The sequence below is a fragment of the Acromyrmex echinatior genome, chromosome 15, assembly GCF_024713525.1.
Source record: "Acromyrmex echinatior isolate Ae372 chromosome 15, ASM2471352v2, whole genome shotgun sequence".
Taxonomy (NCBI): domain Eukaryota; kingdom Metazoa; phylum Arthropoda; class Insecta; order Hymenoptera; family Formicidae; genus Acromyrmex; species Acromyrmex echinatior.
In genome coordinates this window covers 9661202-9679645 of record NC_141866.1, presented here as the reverse complement: position 1 = coordinate 9679645, position 18444 = coordinate 9661202, and the positions used below count along the sequence as shown (strand labels likewise).

Sequence of the window (18444 nt, the reverse complement as noted above, 5' to 3'; positions counted from 1 at the left end):
TTAGTATAAAAAAGAATTACAAAATTATCTTTTCAGAAAAAAGATAAAAAAGCGCCAAGCACACTAGCTCCTCAAAAAATAATCATTGTAATTACTTTTGAAAAATAAAACGGAATGATATGAATATTTCTATATTTCAATTTATTCTTTCTATTCCAATATCACAAAATTTTTGCGTCAATTAAAACAAATTCATGGACATATATTATTTAACTCAATTCAAGTGATATATTTTTTCGAATTTTGAATAAAAAAAATAATAAATGTTGTTTAAATGCAAATGATAGTATTTCGTTTTAACCCAAAATTGAAAAATATTAAAAAACTTGGTACTGCTAATATACATATATTATATATATGATATCCATATCTAATCACATTAAATGAAGAGAGTAGCGTTAAATTGTATTAAATATTTTTAAATTTTGGATTAAAACAAAAAAATATAATATTTGAAATAATATTATTTTTTAGTTAGATTACATAACGTGCATAAATTTGATTGTAATTGGCGTAATTTTGTAGTTTCATTATTTGTTTAAAGAAAATTAAAGCCGCTACTTGAATTGGAATAAAAAGAATGAATAGGAATACAAAGATACGATCACTTAGATTTTATTTTTTAAGAGTAGCTATGAAATTATTTTTCAAGGTGCACAAATGTTTGACACACTTTTACTTTAAAATAAAACAATTTTGAAGTGATAAGATTCATTATCGCGATAGCACAAATTCGTACGATAATGCAACTTTAACATCGTGTGCTGTACTTAGTATGTACAGTGAGTTACACAAAATAGTCGTCAACAGTTCTTGGAAAGAAAGAAGCCGGATATATTTCAAATTAAAATTTTAAAAGTACATTGCATGCACTAAAATGCAATTACTTATCATTGTCCAACTATTACTATTATTGATTATAGCTTGTCGTCGAAACATGTCTTTTAAGAGAATTTTCGGTCTTAGATAAGGACCTTCAAATCTTTCAATTATAATTGGACGCCATTTAAATAATTGTATTTTAGTACACGTAATGTATTTTTAAAATAAAATTTTAATTTTTAATATATTCGGTTTCCTTCTGAAAATACTCTTGTGTTACTATATACACTCTAAATTTCTTGCAGTAAAATCTCACTCCAAGAGTAAAAATATAACTATCCTTGAAAAAAAGTGAGAATATTTCACTTCTTGAAAAAGAGTAACAATTTTCATTCTTTTTGGAAAAATTTGATAAAATTTTACTCCAAAGGAGTGAAATTTCATTAAAAAAAAAATTATCACTTTTTTTTAAAAAGTGAAGAGTGATTGTATTTTCACTTTCTTGGAGCGAGATTTCACTACAAGAAATTGAAAGTGTAACTGTACATAAATTTATTTATTATTAATTGTCAGTACTCCTGTTTTACAAAAAGGTGAGCGATTTTCTTGAAACGAATTACTCATAAATCATATAAATTTATAAAAATTAAATACTATGTTGCAAAAATCAATATTTACTTTATGGCGATTACATCGCCACGACTCTGGAGAGTCAAACGTACATACACAGCACAAATACACAGAGTATACGTACACAAAAATTCTGTACACACGTCCCATTGTTCAAAAAAACATAGACAATAAGCTTTTTAAACGCATTAATTTCGTGTGTCCAGCGACTGTTTACATTTCTTCGATTTAAAGGAAGCAGAGTCGAAATAATTTCTATCGGTGCAGAAATTTATAATATAATATGTAATCGTTAATCATAAAACAGCAATTCCATGAAAATCTAAAAGTTAACCGATTCTTTTAAATTGTAGCAACATAATATTTTGGTAATAACATAATATTTTGTGTGCGGAGAATATTCGCGAAAGATGCGAGTGATCGAACTTGAGAACGTGAGATCAGAGTCGACTACGAGACACGGGCTTGTTAAGACGCGCTCCAAACCATATCAAATTTATACTATATATAACTGTTATCTTTTAATATCTGACAGTATTAAATTATTTTCTTGTAACAAACCAAATCCACACCAAAAATTATTAGGTAAATATAAATTGCATTTTATAAAAATGATCTTGCTATAAATAAAAAAAAATACTTAAAATATGTCGCAAAAAGATTAACTAAAGTTGATATTGTATTAAAATTGAAAACTGTGACTATCATGTGGAGCATAATATTATGCATCATGGTATCGGTGGCCGGCGAGCAGATCACTTTTGAAAATTACAAGGTCTTCAAAATTACTACGACTACATCGACGCGGAATGAGTTGTTTAAGCGTTTGGAACGAATTTCAGATGGAGTGAGTAGATCTTTCAAACATAAAGATTAAAGACAAATAAAGGCAAATTAATACCTCTTAATTAATATCTCTAATTAATCTCTTAAGAGATTTGTAACATTTATATGACTGCATTAACAAAATTTAAAAAATTGATCTCATAAAATAAGCATAACGTACACATATTATTAAAAATTTATAAAATCAACTTTATTCACATCAAATTATTTAAAATATAAACATAACTAATAAAGGGTGTTTTTTTAAGCCCGATAGAACTTGAAATTGTAAAAAATAAAACAAAAAATTAAATTAAACAGCCGCGGTGGCCATATGCCCGAAATCATTTTCAAATGTTATTATGCCATGCATTGATGTTTCGACTAAAAAAATTTTTTGATTATAATTTAATTTTTGTGTTAGTTTTTACAATTTTAAGTTCTATCGGGCTTAAAAAAATCTATCGGGCTTAAAAAAACACCCTTTATAAATCAAGTCTAATGAGAGTCAAACGCAAGTGATCCTTTTTGGGTATGCGAGTATTTTGTTGCATTGCTATTTTGCTGAAGAGTATTCCAAAGTGAGTTGAAACGTTCATAATAAAGAAGACATCTCATTTATCGAATATACGTAAATTTCATTATTTCAAGATCTTACGTTTCTTGATTACCTACATTTGGCTCTCATTAACCTTGATTAGTTATGTTTATATTTTAAAAATTAAGAGTCCTATGTAATTATTATTGTTTTTGTCAAATTATTTATCATACAACATTCAGACGACAAAAACTGACTAATATATAATTAATTTTTTAAACTAACATTATTTTCTTTTAAATAAACAAATTAAATATATATCATTTATAGTATTCCTTCTGGAAGGTATCGCTTGTGAGTAAACAAGTGGATCTTATGGTAGCCCCGCATAAGTTACCCGAATTCTACGACATAATGGCGCAGATCCAAGCACCATACAAAGTTTATATTGAGAATGTTCAGACATTAATCAATCGGACAATGCCAACAAATGCATCAATGAAATTTGATTTTAAAAATTACTATGATCTCGATACAATTTACAAGAATCTAGATGACTTGGTAGAGCAACATCCCAATGTAGTGCAAAGTATAGAAGGCGGCGAGACATATGAGGGACGTAAAATCAAAGGTGTCAAGATTTCTTTTAAACCGGACAATCCTGGAGTCTTTATTGAAAGTGGCATTCATGCTATGGAATGGATCGCACCAGCAACTGCCATGTACATCTTGCATCAATTGTTGACAAGCAACAACAAGAAGATCAGGACTCTGGCTGAGAGTCATGATTGGTATATCTTCCCAGTGTTCAATCCCGATGGATACGTGTATACACACACTACAGTAAGTGCTGTTTTATAATGTCATATGAAGCATTGTTAACTATTAACATATTTATAAATTAACGCTTAATTATATGAATATTTTTAATTTGTTTCAGAATCGACTTTGGAGAAAGACACGTAAGCCCTACGGTTCCGATTGTTATGGCTGTGATCTCAACAGGAATTGGAATTACAAATGGAACAGTAAATTTATATTATATTAGAAAACTATAATAATCAAAAATCAAATAATATTCTAATGAAAAGTCGAGATTATTTATCGACTTTAGAGAGTTTATATTAAAATGTGCTCGATGTTTCTTAATATTTATGTATAATTTAACAATTTCAGCTGGAGGTGCTAGCAATAACTCATGTTCTGAAATCTATGCCGGACCTGCGCCGTTTTCCGAAATTGAGACAAGCAGCATGTCCACATATATCAATTCCATTTCCGACAATTTCTATGTGTATATTGCGCTCCACAGCTATTCGCAACTATTGATGTTCCCTTATGGTTATACAGCAGATCGTGTTGATAACTATAACTTACTGGTGAGAATTTTAATTGTAAAATAAATATAGCTTTGAGAAACTAAAATAAAATATTTATGTATGAAAAACTAGTATTAAATTAATAAAACAATTAGTTTCTTGTAATTATTCAGTTGAAAGGATAGTAATATCGTATTTTTTGGCAAAATTAGAGTTTTAAGTTTTTAAGCTTAAAATCTCTGTTTTAAAAGTAGTAATATCATATATTTTTAACTCAAATTTATATACATTCTATTTTTAAAAAATTGGCAATTATACCGTTCGATAGAGTTTTAGCTTTAAGAATTTGGTTTTTTTTTTAATTAGATAATTTTTGACAAAGTTATGAGCAATGAAAGTTAGGATGTTCTTTTTATAAGAATTAACCCATGGACAACTCAGTGACAAAAAAGGAATATTAAAAAAAATGATTTTATAGGGAAAATTTTAAACTTTCACGTTAGATAATCGAAAATTTTTGCAAATATTTTTTAGGCACGTGACTACGAAATAAGAAAAAATTTCATCATAATCTTACTGTTAACATAACTATTTATAAGTAACAATTTGAAACATTGTATTGGAATAATTGAAGATTCTAATTAATTCAAATAATTATTTATAAAAATAATAGAATATTACGAAGTTTATATTTAATCTTTATGATGTTTTAGTATGATATTGGCATGAAAACGATTAGAGCTCTCGCAAAGAGATATGGAACTTACTACACAGTCGGAAGTATTGCCGAGATATGTATGTTGAAGAAAAAAATTTAATTTATTTTCCCTCTCTTTCTCTCTTTTTCTCTGCGCCCTTCTATCTACTTATCTGTCTTTGTATCTTATCCATGTTTAAATACTTTTATATTTTTTTCGATTGATTTATCAAAGAATTTCTTTTTTTTTATCATACTAAAAACATTGCGAAATTGAAACAATATTATTGAACACATTCCGAGTTGATAATTATGTACAACAGGATGATTTATTTTTAAACTTATTCATTTTATATTTAGATGTGGCTTCTGGAAATACTGTTGATTGGATCAAAGGCACATACAATAAATCAATCGTCTACACTTATGAATTACGTAATAAATATCAATACGGCTTTTTGTTGCCACCTGAGCAAATTATCCCGACTGGACAAGAGACTTTGGATTCTATCATAGCCATGCTTAAAGAAATAAAAACTCTACAAAATAAGGGTATGAATTTGACATCATGCGGTGTTATAATTTTCATTTGTTAGTAGTGATATGTCATCAACACAATTTATTAGGTGTTGGAATTAATTCGTAGCGTTTTTTAATGAAAGAATGTTATTTATTTCACATGAGCATTAAAAAATACATTAATGAAAGTACTTCCCATCACTTGTAAAACGCTACGAATTAATTCCAACACCTAATAAATATATTTACACTAAACTATAATCCGAGAATAGTACCTGGGATGTTTTCTACATCCCAGCGTCTCAAAGATGAAACATACAGTTTTTTGTATCAATTAGAAATTCATATTTGTTTTATAGTTGAAGTTTCCGTGAGACTTAATGTGCATAATAAAAGAATTTATGACGCAAATTCGTAGTCCAACCTATTGAAACCTACTAAAGTGTGAAAATCATCTCAAATGATCGCTTACGTGATATAAGAATTCACGTATTGTAACAATGTATATTATAAATTCGAAATATAATGTGTTGAATATGAAAATGATTATAAGTACTTACTTTAATATATTTATAACAAACAAATAAATGACAATGTATAACAATTAATGTGGAAAAGTAGGAAAAATAGAAAATAGCAAATAATAAAATAAATTGATGTGAAATTATCTAATACAAAACAAACTTAGTAAATAAATTATTTATCGAAACTCATTACAAATTAAAAAATATTTTAAAATGACTAATATTATTATGCCCAATTTGTACAATTTGTAAAGTTCACGTAACCTTTTAATAAATGTTTATTTTTCTCGAATTCCAAAAAATATAAATTACATAAAATATTCAAAAATACTTTATGTAATTTATATTTATTAGGTGTTGGAATTAATTCGTAGCGTTTTTAATGAAAGAATGTTATTTATTTCACATGAGCATTAAAAAATACATTAATGAAAGTACTTCCCATCACTTGTAAAACGCTACGAATTAATTCCAACACCTAATATATTTACAATTAATTCAATTTACAATTTATCATAATATAATAAAAAATAATTTTCATCATATAATAATTATATATTATTATATAATATTACATAATACAATAATAATAAACTATTATTATTGTAAATATAATAAAAATAAATTATTTTTTATGATTCTGGAGAAGCAAACTATATGTATAAATGATTTTTTATCGTAGAAGATAGTTATAACAATGTGTAACAATGCGTATATCTTTTAAATGATAAAAGAAAAGATGAGTTGTAATTATGTGTATATCTTTTAAATGATAAGAGATAAAATGATCATATGAACATTAAAAATAATCAATACCTTATATTTTGAGTTTGCCTCATGACATCATCATGACAGGGGAGACTGGGGACAGTTTTAACAATGTGTAACCATGCGTAAATATCTTTTAAATGATAAGAGATAAGATGAAAAATAGTCAGTATCTATATATTGAGGCCTGCGTTTGCCTCATGACATCAATCACGCGTGCGTCACATATAAAAGAAGTTATAAGCATAATATAGAGTGCTCAGATAAGCCATGTAAGTATAAATTTACAATGTTATACTTTTTTTCTTTAAACTTTCAAAATGCTTTTTATTATGTTTTCATTTTATTAATTCTAAAATACGTTTTCTCAAGCTATGTGCATATCTTTTTTTGATGTCTTTTAAGTGGTTTCAAATATATTTATATAAATGTTTTTACAACATCTGAGTTGGATTTGGAATTAAAAGTACTGCATCGCCAGAGTACATTGTAACACCATTATAATTAATGGTAAATATTAAGAAGAACACGCTCACCTCAAATTTTGATAAAAGTACACTGAATCGATGCATTTTCGCGTAAAAATGATTTGACAAGAAAAAAGTATCGCTCTGTTTCGTGAACTAAAATATTTTAAGTTGACGACTATTCAGGTTGGGAAATATGTCACAGTCACGTATACGATTGTGATGTAAGCGCGTGCTGAGATCACATTTTCATGCTGCGAATGTTGTATTTCTTATTAAATACTAAGTAAAGCATATTGGCTAGCTATAACGGTTAAAGCTAGATTTTCTCAATGCCTAAATAATTCATAGTGAATTATCTATATCCTATATATATGTACATGCATATATATATATATATCATATTTTTGTAATTATTCAAACTGCGCGTTGAAATTTTTCCGGGCTTTATCAAACGCAATTAAGCCAATGTCACTTTGATTAAGTGAGACTTAAAACTCTATCTGTTCTGTTTTAAAGCCAAAAAGAGACAAAGACAGAAAGAGTTTTAAGCCTTACTTAAAATCAAAGTAACGTTGATGCAATCGGGCCTTAAACTATTGCAATAATATCACAAGTTAAATTATATTGACAAGCAAATTCTCAATTTTCGATCCAATCATATTATAAAGATGTTAATATGCTGAAAACCTTAAATAAATTTATTGCGAAAAATATTACCTCATGACATGAGATACATTACCTCATAACGATCAAAGCTAAATCTTCTCAATGCCTAAATAATTCACAGTGAATTATTTAAGCATTGAGAAGGTCTAGCTTTGATTGTTATAGGTTTAAATATACTTAGTAGGCTTATACTTAGTATTTAATTTCATGTCGGTCTTAATAAAATCTTAGTATTTCTTATTATAATAGATATTATTCACTGCTTTAAAAATACAAATTCACTGCTATAAAACAAATTCTCTACTCTAAAACACAAATTCACTGCTTTTTAATAATCAATTTATTGATTTAAAAACAAAAATAATATAAGAAGATAATTTCTGTTTTAGAATAGATAATTTATTTTTAAAGCACTGAATTTGTGTTTTTAGAGCAGTGAATTTATGTTTTAGAACAAATAATTTGTTTTTAAAGCAGTGAATTTCTGTTTTAGAGTAGATAATTTGTTTTTAGAACATGTTACAACTTTTCCTAGCTCTATTTCATTTTGCCCCAAATCGGAACAAGATGTACTAATTCAGATTTTAATATTTTACTCGTAAACAGCCTAAAATTATATCTTTTTGCAAATAGTACCATAAAGCCTATAATTACTAAAATTAACTCATAAAGCTTAAAATTATACCTTTTTGCAAATAGTACCATAAAGCTAAATAGTTGTTGCATCATGAGCATTAAAAGAAATAAACATATGTCATAAATAAAGAAATATATGTATATTTCTAAAAATTGTTACAACCGTCCCCAGTCTCTCCTACACGGAAAAATAGCTACAGTTACCACGACCAAAAGTCGCCCAATATATTTTTTGGATATAAGAACTATAATACGACTGTGATAACTATAAGATTAGCATATCTTAATGACTATGGTTGTAAAGATACATATCCATCTTACGGTTATCACAACTAAATATATTAACGAAAATTATCATTATTTCCAGTTGTGGTAACCATAACATTTTTTCTGTGTAATGACTTAGCTTTTCGTTTTAAACTGCTGTAAAATGAATACTGTATAATATGTTTCATTTTTTTTGTAATTTCTTTTTATATTAATAAAATGTCATGCTAACTTAATAATTTCTTACCAATGATATATGTATTTGACTTTATTGTATATTCTTTAAACTATATAATTACACAGCTATATTAATTTTGTTAAACAATTTTAAAAGCATATAAAATCACTTAATATTGTAGTGAATCCTCCTTCCACCGCGGTAGGAGGCGATACCTATACTGAATCCACGTTTATTACAGTTTACAACACAAAGCGAGATTCCCCTCCCCCCCCTCTATATAGGTTTACTTATTATAAATGTATACCTTATATCTAAAAATTATGTTCTATATTTATAAAACTTATTTTGTTAATAACTTTTTAAATAATAACAAATAATGGCTCTAAAACCTCTTGAAGGTCACTCAGGATCATGACCTTGACAACATTGTCAAGATCAAGATCAGTGAAAATATTAACGATAACTGAGACTAATATATATTCGTGCATTAAAATTAAAGAAATCTATACTCATCATGTGGAAAATAATATTATGCACGATTATGGGCCTGGTGACCGCCGAACAGATTACTTTTGACGATTATAAGGTCCTCAAAATTAATATAACTACAAACAGGCAAGTTAAATTGCTCAAGCAGATAGCAAAGGATCCTGATCATGTGAGTAGATTGTTCAGCATAAAGATAAACGCAAATTAATATATTTTGCACAAAAAGCTACCTTTTTTATAACATTTATAATGATCATATTAACTAAAATCCGAAAAAAAATTTGTATTGATTATATCAGCTATAAGATAAAAAAAAATTAACTTCATAAAAACAGCATAATGTATGCAAATTTCTAAAATTTATATAATCAGTTTTTTACTTACAAAGGACCCCCCCCATACAGACAAGTTGCTATTTTGGATCTAATCGAACTGAAAAATCTTTATCTTCTATTCATTTTTTAATTGTATTTTAGTAAATATTTTTATATGCACAGAATAATAAAATATAAATCGATGATGTAAAGAAAAATTGATGTAAAGAGAACACATAATAAAATATCACAATTTCAGTCAATTTGACCGCCATATGACTATAGTGTAAAGTCCTTTATAACATTATTTAATTAACATTTAGAAAATATAAAATTTGATAAATATGTAACTTTTTAAACTAATATTATATTTCAAAATAAACAAAATTAAATATCGTTTACAGTTTTCCTTCTGGAGAGAACCGTCTGCGAATAAACAGGCGGAACTTATGGTAGCTCCGCAGAAACTGTCCGAATTCTACGAATTGATGGCACAGATCCAAGTACCCTATAAAGTTTCTATTGAAAATGTTCAGGCATTAATCAATCAAGCGACAATCGCAAAAGCATCAGAAATATTTGATTTCACAAAGTATCATACTCTCGATACAATTTACAATTATCTAGACGACTTGGAAAAGAAATATCCCGACATAGTACAAACTGTCGTGGCCGGTAAATCATATGAGGGTCGTGAAATTAAAGGTGTCAAGATTTCCTTTAAACAGAATAATCCTGGAGTTTTTTTCGAGAGTGGCATTCACGCCAGAGAATGGATCGCGCCGGCGACTGTTTTGTATATCTTGGATCAATTGCTGACCAGTAACAATACAGACGTCAGAGATCTAGCTGAGAGTCACGATTGGTATATCTTCCCAGTGTGCAATCCTGATGGATACGTGTATACGTACACCACGGTAAGCGTGGTTTTTAATGTCTAGCGCTGCTCTTCTAATCATCGAAGCAAAAAAATAGTGACGACTTCTTATTGACAAAAAGTAATCTATTGTTCGATAAATTAAAGTAGTAACAAAAATTAACATTTTTAGTTATATTTTCAGAGTAATTATAAGGTTATTTAAAAAAACCATTTACTCTTACTTTCTACTTTTGGATAGACTAACATATAAGTTGTCATTTTTTTTTGACATGCTAAAAAAAGATAACAAAAAAGTGATCAAAGTTAGTAAATATTATGGCGTTGATGAAAATATAAAACATTCAGTAACTTATAAATTAATGTTTAATTACTATTTAATATTTTTAATTTATTTCAGAACCGAATGTGGAGGAAGACACGTAAGCCATATGGTGATAACTGTTATGGCACTGATCCTAACAGAAACTGGGGTTACACATGGCAAAGTAAATTTATATTAAATTATTAGGTGTTGGAATTAATTCGTAGCGTTTTACAAGTGATGGGAAGTACTTTCATTAATGTATTTTTTAATGCTCATGTGAAATAAATAACATTCTTTCATTAAAAAACGCTACGAATTAATTCCAACACCTAATAATTATATTAAAAAAAGTAAAAAATTGAATATATAATATCTATAATAATAAAAAGTCGAGATTATTTTATGGACTTTGGAGAGCTCATGATATTAAGATTAGAATTTGATATTTTTGAATATTTATAATATTTATATATATAATTTGATATCTTCAGATGCAAGCAATGACAATGGCCCATGCACTGAGACCTACCCTGGGCCTGTGCCGTTCTCCGATATTGAAATAAAAAGTCTATCCGAATATATCAAATCCATTTGTCACAAATTTTACATATACCTCTCATTCCATAGTTACTCGCAACTATTAATGTTCCCTTATAGTTACACAGTAGAACACATTGACAATTACAACGACTTGGTGAGTAATTTTAATTATAAAACAAATATATTATAGCTTTGAGAAACATATAATAAAATAATTATAAAGAAACAGTATTGCATTAGTAAAATATTTTAACATTGTTATTACTGTATTTAATATATGTGAGATAGTAGTGATAGTACACTGAAAAAAGTTCCTAGTTATTAGCCATCAAATATTGAATGAAATAATTTCAACTAAACGTTCCGATAATATAACTAAACATAATTTTACCTTTACAAATATTTATATTTTTAGTAAATATTATTGGTAATACTGTTTAGTACTTATACTTTAATACTTACTAAATATTTAATATTGTTTACTTATATTACTTCAACATTTAGTTAAAATTATTTAATTAAAATTATTTATCATTCAATATTAATTAGCTATAACTAGACTCTTTTTTCAGAATATCGTTATCTAAATTATGAGTCAATGCAAACATGATCATATACAAAGTGTCTCTTCATAATATATATATATATTATAATGCAAAACTGCTACAGCGACTTCAGCATATAAAAAAAGTCGAAAATGTCAAATAAACATATATCCAATTTTGGTATAAAGAGACTTCCTATATATATATATATATATATATATATATATATATATATATATATATATATATATATATATATATTAAGAAGACAATATTAACTCTTTTTATAAACTTAATAACAATTAGTTTAGTAATTGATTCAATTCTACACAAAACAAATTTGATGCAATTCATGTTACTATTGCATATTTATCATTACATTTATCATTAATCTTCATTGTAAAAATACAAGATTTCATTGCTCATAATGACGGCTAAAAATAATTTAAAGTTAATTTTTGATTGATGCAAATTTCGAATTGTTTGTAAATGGGGCAAATTTTTAATTTGATTGATCATCCCACTACATATCTACAAGGGAATGAAGAAACATATGATCTTCTTACATAATGCTTAATATAATTATTTATAAGAAATAATTTGAAACATCTATGATATATGAATGTATATGAATAATGAAACATAAAAAGTTTACATAATTTTAACAATTTTTCAGAATGATATTAGCTTGAAAGCGAAGATAGCTCTCGCTAAGAGATATGGAACTAGCTACACTGTCGGAAATATTGCCGAGACAATATGTGTGTACAAAAAATTTTATTTATTTTGTTTTCTCTCCTCCTCTTTCTCTCTCTCTTTCTCTCTCTCTCTCTCTCTCTCTCTCTCTCTCTCTCCCTTCATTAAATAAATGAATTTTCTCTTTTCATTTTTAAGCATAAACTGTATAATTATCTGTTCCTCTACAATCATTGATGTCTAAAGAGTCGAGCATATTAATTATAATTACTTACTTTCTTTACTTAATCTTCTTTTATTTAATTCTTTAACAAATGAAACAAATTTATATATGCTTTATTGCGACAAAATATCACCTCAGCGATCAAATTGGTTAAGACATTTATCACGTCACTAATAAAGAGGTTCAGATCTTGTAGTGTGTAGATGATATTTTCACAATAAATTATTTACAGTTTTTTAGGATATTTTTACCAATACGCCATTTCAGTTTAAGATTGCGGAAGACAATTGATTTCGACGCGCAGTTGTAAAACTGGATATATAAATTCACACCAAAATATTATTTAAGCATTAAAATCCAATTCAGACCAATAAAGTTTTTTCGTTACTTATTATGTTACATATTGTGTGTATTTACTCTTGTGTTTAATTTTCTATCTTGTATTTAATTCTCTATCTTATCTAAATATATCTATATATATATCTAAATACTTTTTATTTTGCTTGAATAGTTTGTTGTGAAAAATCCCTTCTTCCTATTATAAAAGCATTGTAAAATTGCAACAATTGCATTCCTAGTTTAAGAAAATTTTAATTGTGTTAAAAAATAGATTCTTTAGACTTACTATTTTTATAGATGTTTTTATAGATATTTATTATGTTTTTATAGATATTTTTTAGATGTGGCTCTTATTATTTCTAGATGAAGCTTACGGAAGTTCTGTAGATTGGGTTAAATTTACGTGTGGTACACCCCTCCTGTTTGCCTATGAATTACGTGATCAAGGTGAATACGGCTTTTTGTTGCCCTCTAAGGAAATTATCCCGACTGGAGAAGAGACTTTGGATTCTATCTTGGCCATGCTAAAAGAGGCAACTGTACTTGGATATCCATAGATGAGTACAGAAAAATAATTAAAGTAGATCAATAAAGTTTTGTATAAACTTTATTATTGATGGCACATTCTTATAATTGACAATCTGTTAATTTTTCCTATAATATTGTATATATCATTTGTAATATAATAATAAATTTTAGTCTTTTCATTCTTAACAATATATGATGTTAAAAATTAAAAATTAAAAATTAAAGATTTGAAAAGATTATATTAGGTGTTGGAATTAATTCGTAGCGTTTTTAAATGAAAGAATGTTATTTATTTCACATGAGCATTAAAAAATACATTAATGAAAGTACTTCCCATCACTTGTAAAACGCTACGAATTAATTCCAACACCTAATAATAATGATACAGTTTTCTATATTCCCATTTCAGAATTGTCTTATTCCATCTCAATAGTTTGGAATATTTCAGAACTAGCTAACTCGCGTATAAATACACGAAATGATCTCGTATTACACTATAAATTTGAGAAATTCGTATGAAACAAGCCTATATCGCAACGATTAAGTTTCCGTAAAATAAGGTTACCCAGAGGACTTGCATAATCATAAATTTAAATGTCTAGGAAGGAAAATTCGTGTTGTACTGAAGAGAGATTCGCAGACTAGCAATTATTTTGCGCACATATTATGACAACATACTGCATCTCCGAAAAGATTGACAATATCATGATATATATATATATATATATATATATATATATATATATATATATATCATGATGCTAAGTTTTCAACTTTATTTATGTTGTATTATCTTTTCTAAAAATAAATGAAAAATGGTTTTTTTCCATTTGACTATAAGTAGCGAGTCACTCTATTTGTAATTAAACAAAATTTGAGGAATACGATCGAACCCTTTCAAAATCATTGATAATGTTACACAAAGATTATAGTCATTGAGAGAAAGAATTTACTGGAGTCAAATGATTTGTAGAGCTATCTTTATTCAGCGATTTCGGTGAGTCAAGATTTAGCAGACTCCCGTCAATTTTTATCAATGTTTTATAACGCATGTTCGTAAAGTACGTTCTTTTCTTTTTGGTAGCGCATATATATCGAAAATAAAATGGATCGTGGCCAAGCGCGATGCGCATGCAAGGAATTGCCGAGGAAAAATCATAGCGTTCGTTTCGTCTTTATGGTGATGATGCAGGTGATTTAAATTATAGACTGCAGCACGTGCATTAATGAAATTACACCCATTACTAATCCAAGGGATTTCCTTATCGGAATACGCGGAATAAAAACGATTTTATTCGCGTCGCGCGTAAAATCTATATGCAAACGCGTATCACTTTTTCTTTTTTTTTTCTTTTTTTTTCTTCTCTCTCTCTCTCTCTCTCTCTGTTCTTTTGATTTAAAATATCATTTGTGTTTTATTTTTGCAAATATTAATAATATTAATAATTATTTTAACAAATTATTTTCCGAGAAATGTGCGTGTGTATGTGTGTGTGTGTGTGTGTGTGTGTGTGTGTGTGTGTGTGTGTGTGTGTGTGCATATACTTAAGTCCTTTTTATTTATTTATTTTTTTTTTAAAGAAGATTATTTTTATGATTAGATATTACAAAACGGAATTGGTAAAACAAATGATGCGAGAGTCGCATCTCGTCGATATCTTTGAAAAATATTAACGCGATATCGCGGCGATAAAACGGCAAGTTTTAATTTACCAGGAAACGAGATCCACACACCTGGAAACGAAATACAATGGTGCATTGTCCGCGCGCGCGAGTGTCGGATTTAATCACGGATGTGCCCGCCTTTGTCAATTTCCATAGTTCGATTCTAAGCTATCCACGGCGTATTCGCCCACGGTCTGGGTCGTGTATACATCGATGCATCTGCTAGAATGCGGTTCGTCGCATCCGGCCTACATTGCCATACGTGCGGCGCGCGTCCAAGGAAATGCGAGCCACTAAATAGCTGTGTAACGCGGATCTTACATAACGCTAATGCAGTGGCGATCACTGTCACGCGACTCCTTCTTGGAGCGATTTACTCGCGGCACGCAATAAATTGACGTTACCTTCGATCTTTTAGCTCGACTCTCTCTGATCAAGTTATCTTACTTCAAATACGTAAGCGAGCACATGAGATTTGTACGAAGATTTGCATCATATAATTGAAACATTGTAATATAATCTGTCATATCTTCAACACAATGAAAGGAGAGAGAGAGAGAGAGAGAGAGAGAGAGAGAGAGAGAGAGAGAGAACAAGGAATAAGACTTTTCAACCTATCAGAAAAATCGCTACACTAAAAAAACATTTTTTTATTTATGTTCGAGATTAGCATCCATAAAATAGATTTAATGGAATAAATGTGTGTACGGCATGTAGGTGAGAACCGTCTAGAAATTTTATGTTATTAAACATCATTCGAGAAACTTCCAAATGATCTTGAAGATCACCTTTCCTTGTGAAACGTTGAGATTGTAATCATTCTGCATGTTGTACGCACACTTATTCCATTAAATCTATTTTATAAATGCTAATCTCGAACAATTTAATTGCTTACAAAAATGCATTAAATTTAACACAAATTTTCCAACTGTGCGTGTATACCAGAATCTAGAATTCACGATTTTTTATAAGAAATTAAAGTCTATTCCCAGTTTCTATTGCCTGTGCTTTTCACGGCTCTCTAAATCTGAATCAGTGGATAGTCACTAATTACCTAGTGGCACACTTGGCACTGATAATCAGTGAAGTTGATCTAAAAAAGGAAGAACGTTTGAGCGTTATATAATTAAAATACCGATATTTGCACGTTACTTTCAATTTTCCAATATCATATTCATTGAATTTAAGCACTAAAACAAGGTTAGATCACATAATAAAGATTAGCTAGGTTAGGGATCTCACGTTTAATTCACTGATTACCAGTGGCATACTTGGCGCTGATATCAGTGATTATCCATTGATTCAGATTTAGAGTGTGTATTTAAGGCTTTACACTCATTAGCATTAGTTGCATCCAATAAAAGAGAGAAAATTAAAGCAATTAAGTGAACCGCAAAATAAGTTGTCTGAATGTCGCTTTAATGAAAAGAGTCGCAGAGTAACTTGTTTACGCGTTCACGAATTTCATACATGCGATGGCCTGAAAAAAAAACTCGAAGACATCGATGACATTGCCGAAGCTTCGTCGGCCCACGTAATAACGGTATATAGCTGTACCTTTCACGTGCACACGTCTTTAACCACGATACGATAAAATCGGATGGAGAACAATGCGCAGCAATAAGTAGTTTCGTGTGTATGTGTGTATGTGTGTGTATGTGTGTGTATTGACCAAAGATATTTTTAAGCGTGAGTTGATAAGAACAGAATTGATATTAGTGATTCTTCGTGCACATCTACCGAGGATAATAAAACCATTCTAACGTTTAAAATACAATTAGAGCGTGAAAAATACTTTCCTGACATTAAGTGATAAAAATTTAATGTCGTATGAAGAAACTTACGATTTCCGTAACGTCACTTGGCAATACGTACGAAATGCTCTACCGAATTTTTACTGAAATATAGTAGAATGCAAACTTCAGGGAAGTTTCGAGACAACAACCGTTTTGACAACAATGTCAATAACAAGTCCGCTTGGAATTCGCGAGAAAACTTCTCTTAATTCGCTTCCAAGTTTTGCGATTCAGAATACGCATGTGTACTCGTACAGTGCAGATGTTACAGCTTGCAGCACTTCTGCAGGATACTCGAAAAGTTTGAAGGGGGGGCCTGATTCTCGACAGGTTCGTTTGAGATGGATACGAGCTATTGCGAAAATGGAGAGAGAGAGGAAAGGGAGAAGTAATCGGCGTTACGAGAACGAAGCCGTAGTATTGCGCATAAAAGACGTCAAAGGAACGGAAAATAGCACTATATACTTATATATGACATCTCGATCAATATCAACGAGTCGCAGGTAGCTTTGTTTGTGACTCTTTCTTTTACAAGTCTCGATGGATGGATGAATCAACCATCTACGTCTCACCAAATACGACGGAGATAAGATACTAACAAGAATCTTGAAGAATGCGCTGATGAATCCGAGATAATAGAAATCACCTCATGATCATCGATCAAAAATCCGAAGCAATCACAAATGGACATCGCTTTACATCTAAGATGGAATTTTCATTCAAGCTGATCGAACGCTTGATAAAAATAATATTTATTCAGCATAAAGGAGCGATCGAAATGAAAAACTTTTGTGTTCCTCGCAAAAAGAACGAAATCTTTTGGCACTGCGCAAAGCTGGTGCGTTCACGAAGAGAAAAGAAGTCGGAATCGTGTCGTAGAGCCGCATATATGCATATTTCGTTGAAAGTATCAAGAGCAACGTGAGAACAGAAGTCACGTTCCGTGTGATTATCACACTCGGCTTTCGAACTGTAATCTGTACGTAACATTATAGCAGGCTATCGGTGAAATCCGATCACGGTGTATTAATTACGCATCGCTGCGCGTTTTATTTCTCCTTTTTTTTTTATACGAGTCAACGCAGCGAAAAATAAACGCTCGCGATAAAACCGATTCCAAGTGTACGATTGCGATGTGCATGCGTCACCAGCGACGATAACGTTTGCCGAAGAGACGGTGAGAGGTAAGTTATCGTTCATTCAAGCCTCATTGTGAATTCGTCACAACAATTCTTGGCACAACCTTGGTGAAATCCTCTACGG

The 18444-nt window shown here is 29.3% G+C and overlaps 3 protein-coding genes across 5 annotated transcripts in view; 2 read left to right on the top strand and 1 right to left on the bottom strand.

Moving 5' to 3' along the window:
* Positions 1 to 18444, bottom strand: part of LOC147907271 (uncharacterized) — a 93123-nt gene that overhangs the window by 68698 nt on the left and 5981 nt on the right. The window lies entirely within an intron of this gene.
* LOC105145628 (zinc carboxypeptidase-like) lies at positions 328 to 6366 on the top strand. 3 transcript variants are annotated; one of them, XM_087413847.1, is made up of 8 exons: positions 328 to 2037; positions 2113 to 2299; positions 3146 to 3658; positions 3756 to 3843; positions 3992 to 4194; positions 4848 to 4929; positions 5192 to 5383; positions 5710 to 6366. In XM_087413847.1, the coding sequence occupies exons 2-8, from the start codon at positions 2159 to 2161 to the stop codon at positions 5766 to 5768; spliced, it is 1278 nt and encodes a 425-aa protein (XP_087269973.1). In that variant the 5' UTR covers positions 328 to 2037; positions 2113 to 2158; the 3' UTR covers positions 5769 to 6366. The 3 variants fall into 3 exon arrangements, with proteins under 3 accessions (XP_087269973.1, XP_087269974.1, XP_087269972.1); XM_087413848.1 differs by having other exon boundaries at positions 329 to 2037; positions 2167 to 2299; XM_087413846.1 differs by lacking the exon at positions 328 to 2037 and having other exon boundaries at positions 2044 to 2299.
* LOC105145629 (zinc carboxypeptidase) lies at positions 6807 to 13944 on the top strand. The gene is made up of 7 exons (XM_011055314.2): positions 6807 to 6914; positions 9362 to 9520; positions 10070 to 10582; positions 10943 to 11030; positions 11341 to 11543; positions 12611 to 12695; positions 13556 to 13944. Exons 2-7 carry the CDS (start codon positions 9377 to 9379, stop codon positions 13747 to 13749), a joined length of 1227 nt encoding a protein of 408 aa, XP_011053616.1. The 5' UTR covers positions 6807 to 6914; positions 9362 to 9376; the 3' UTR covers positions 13750 to 13944.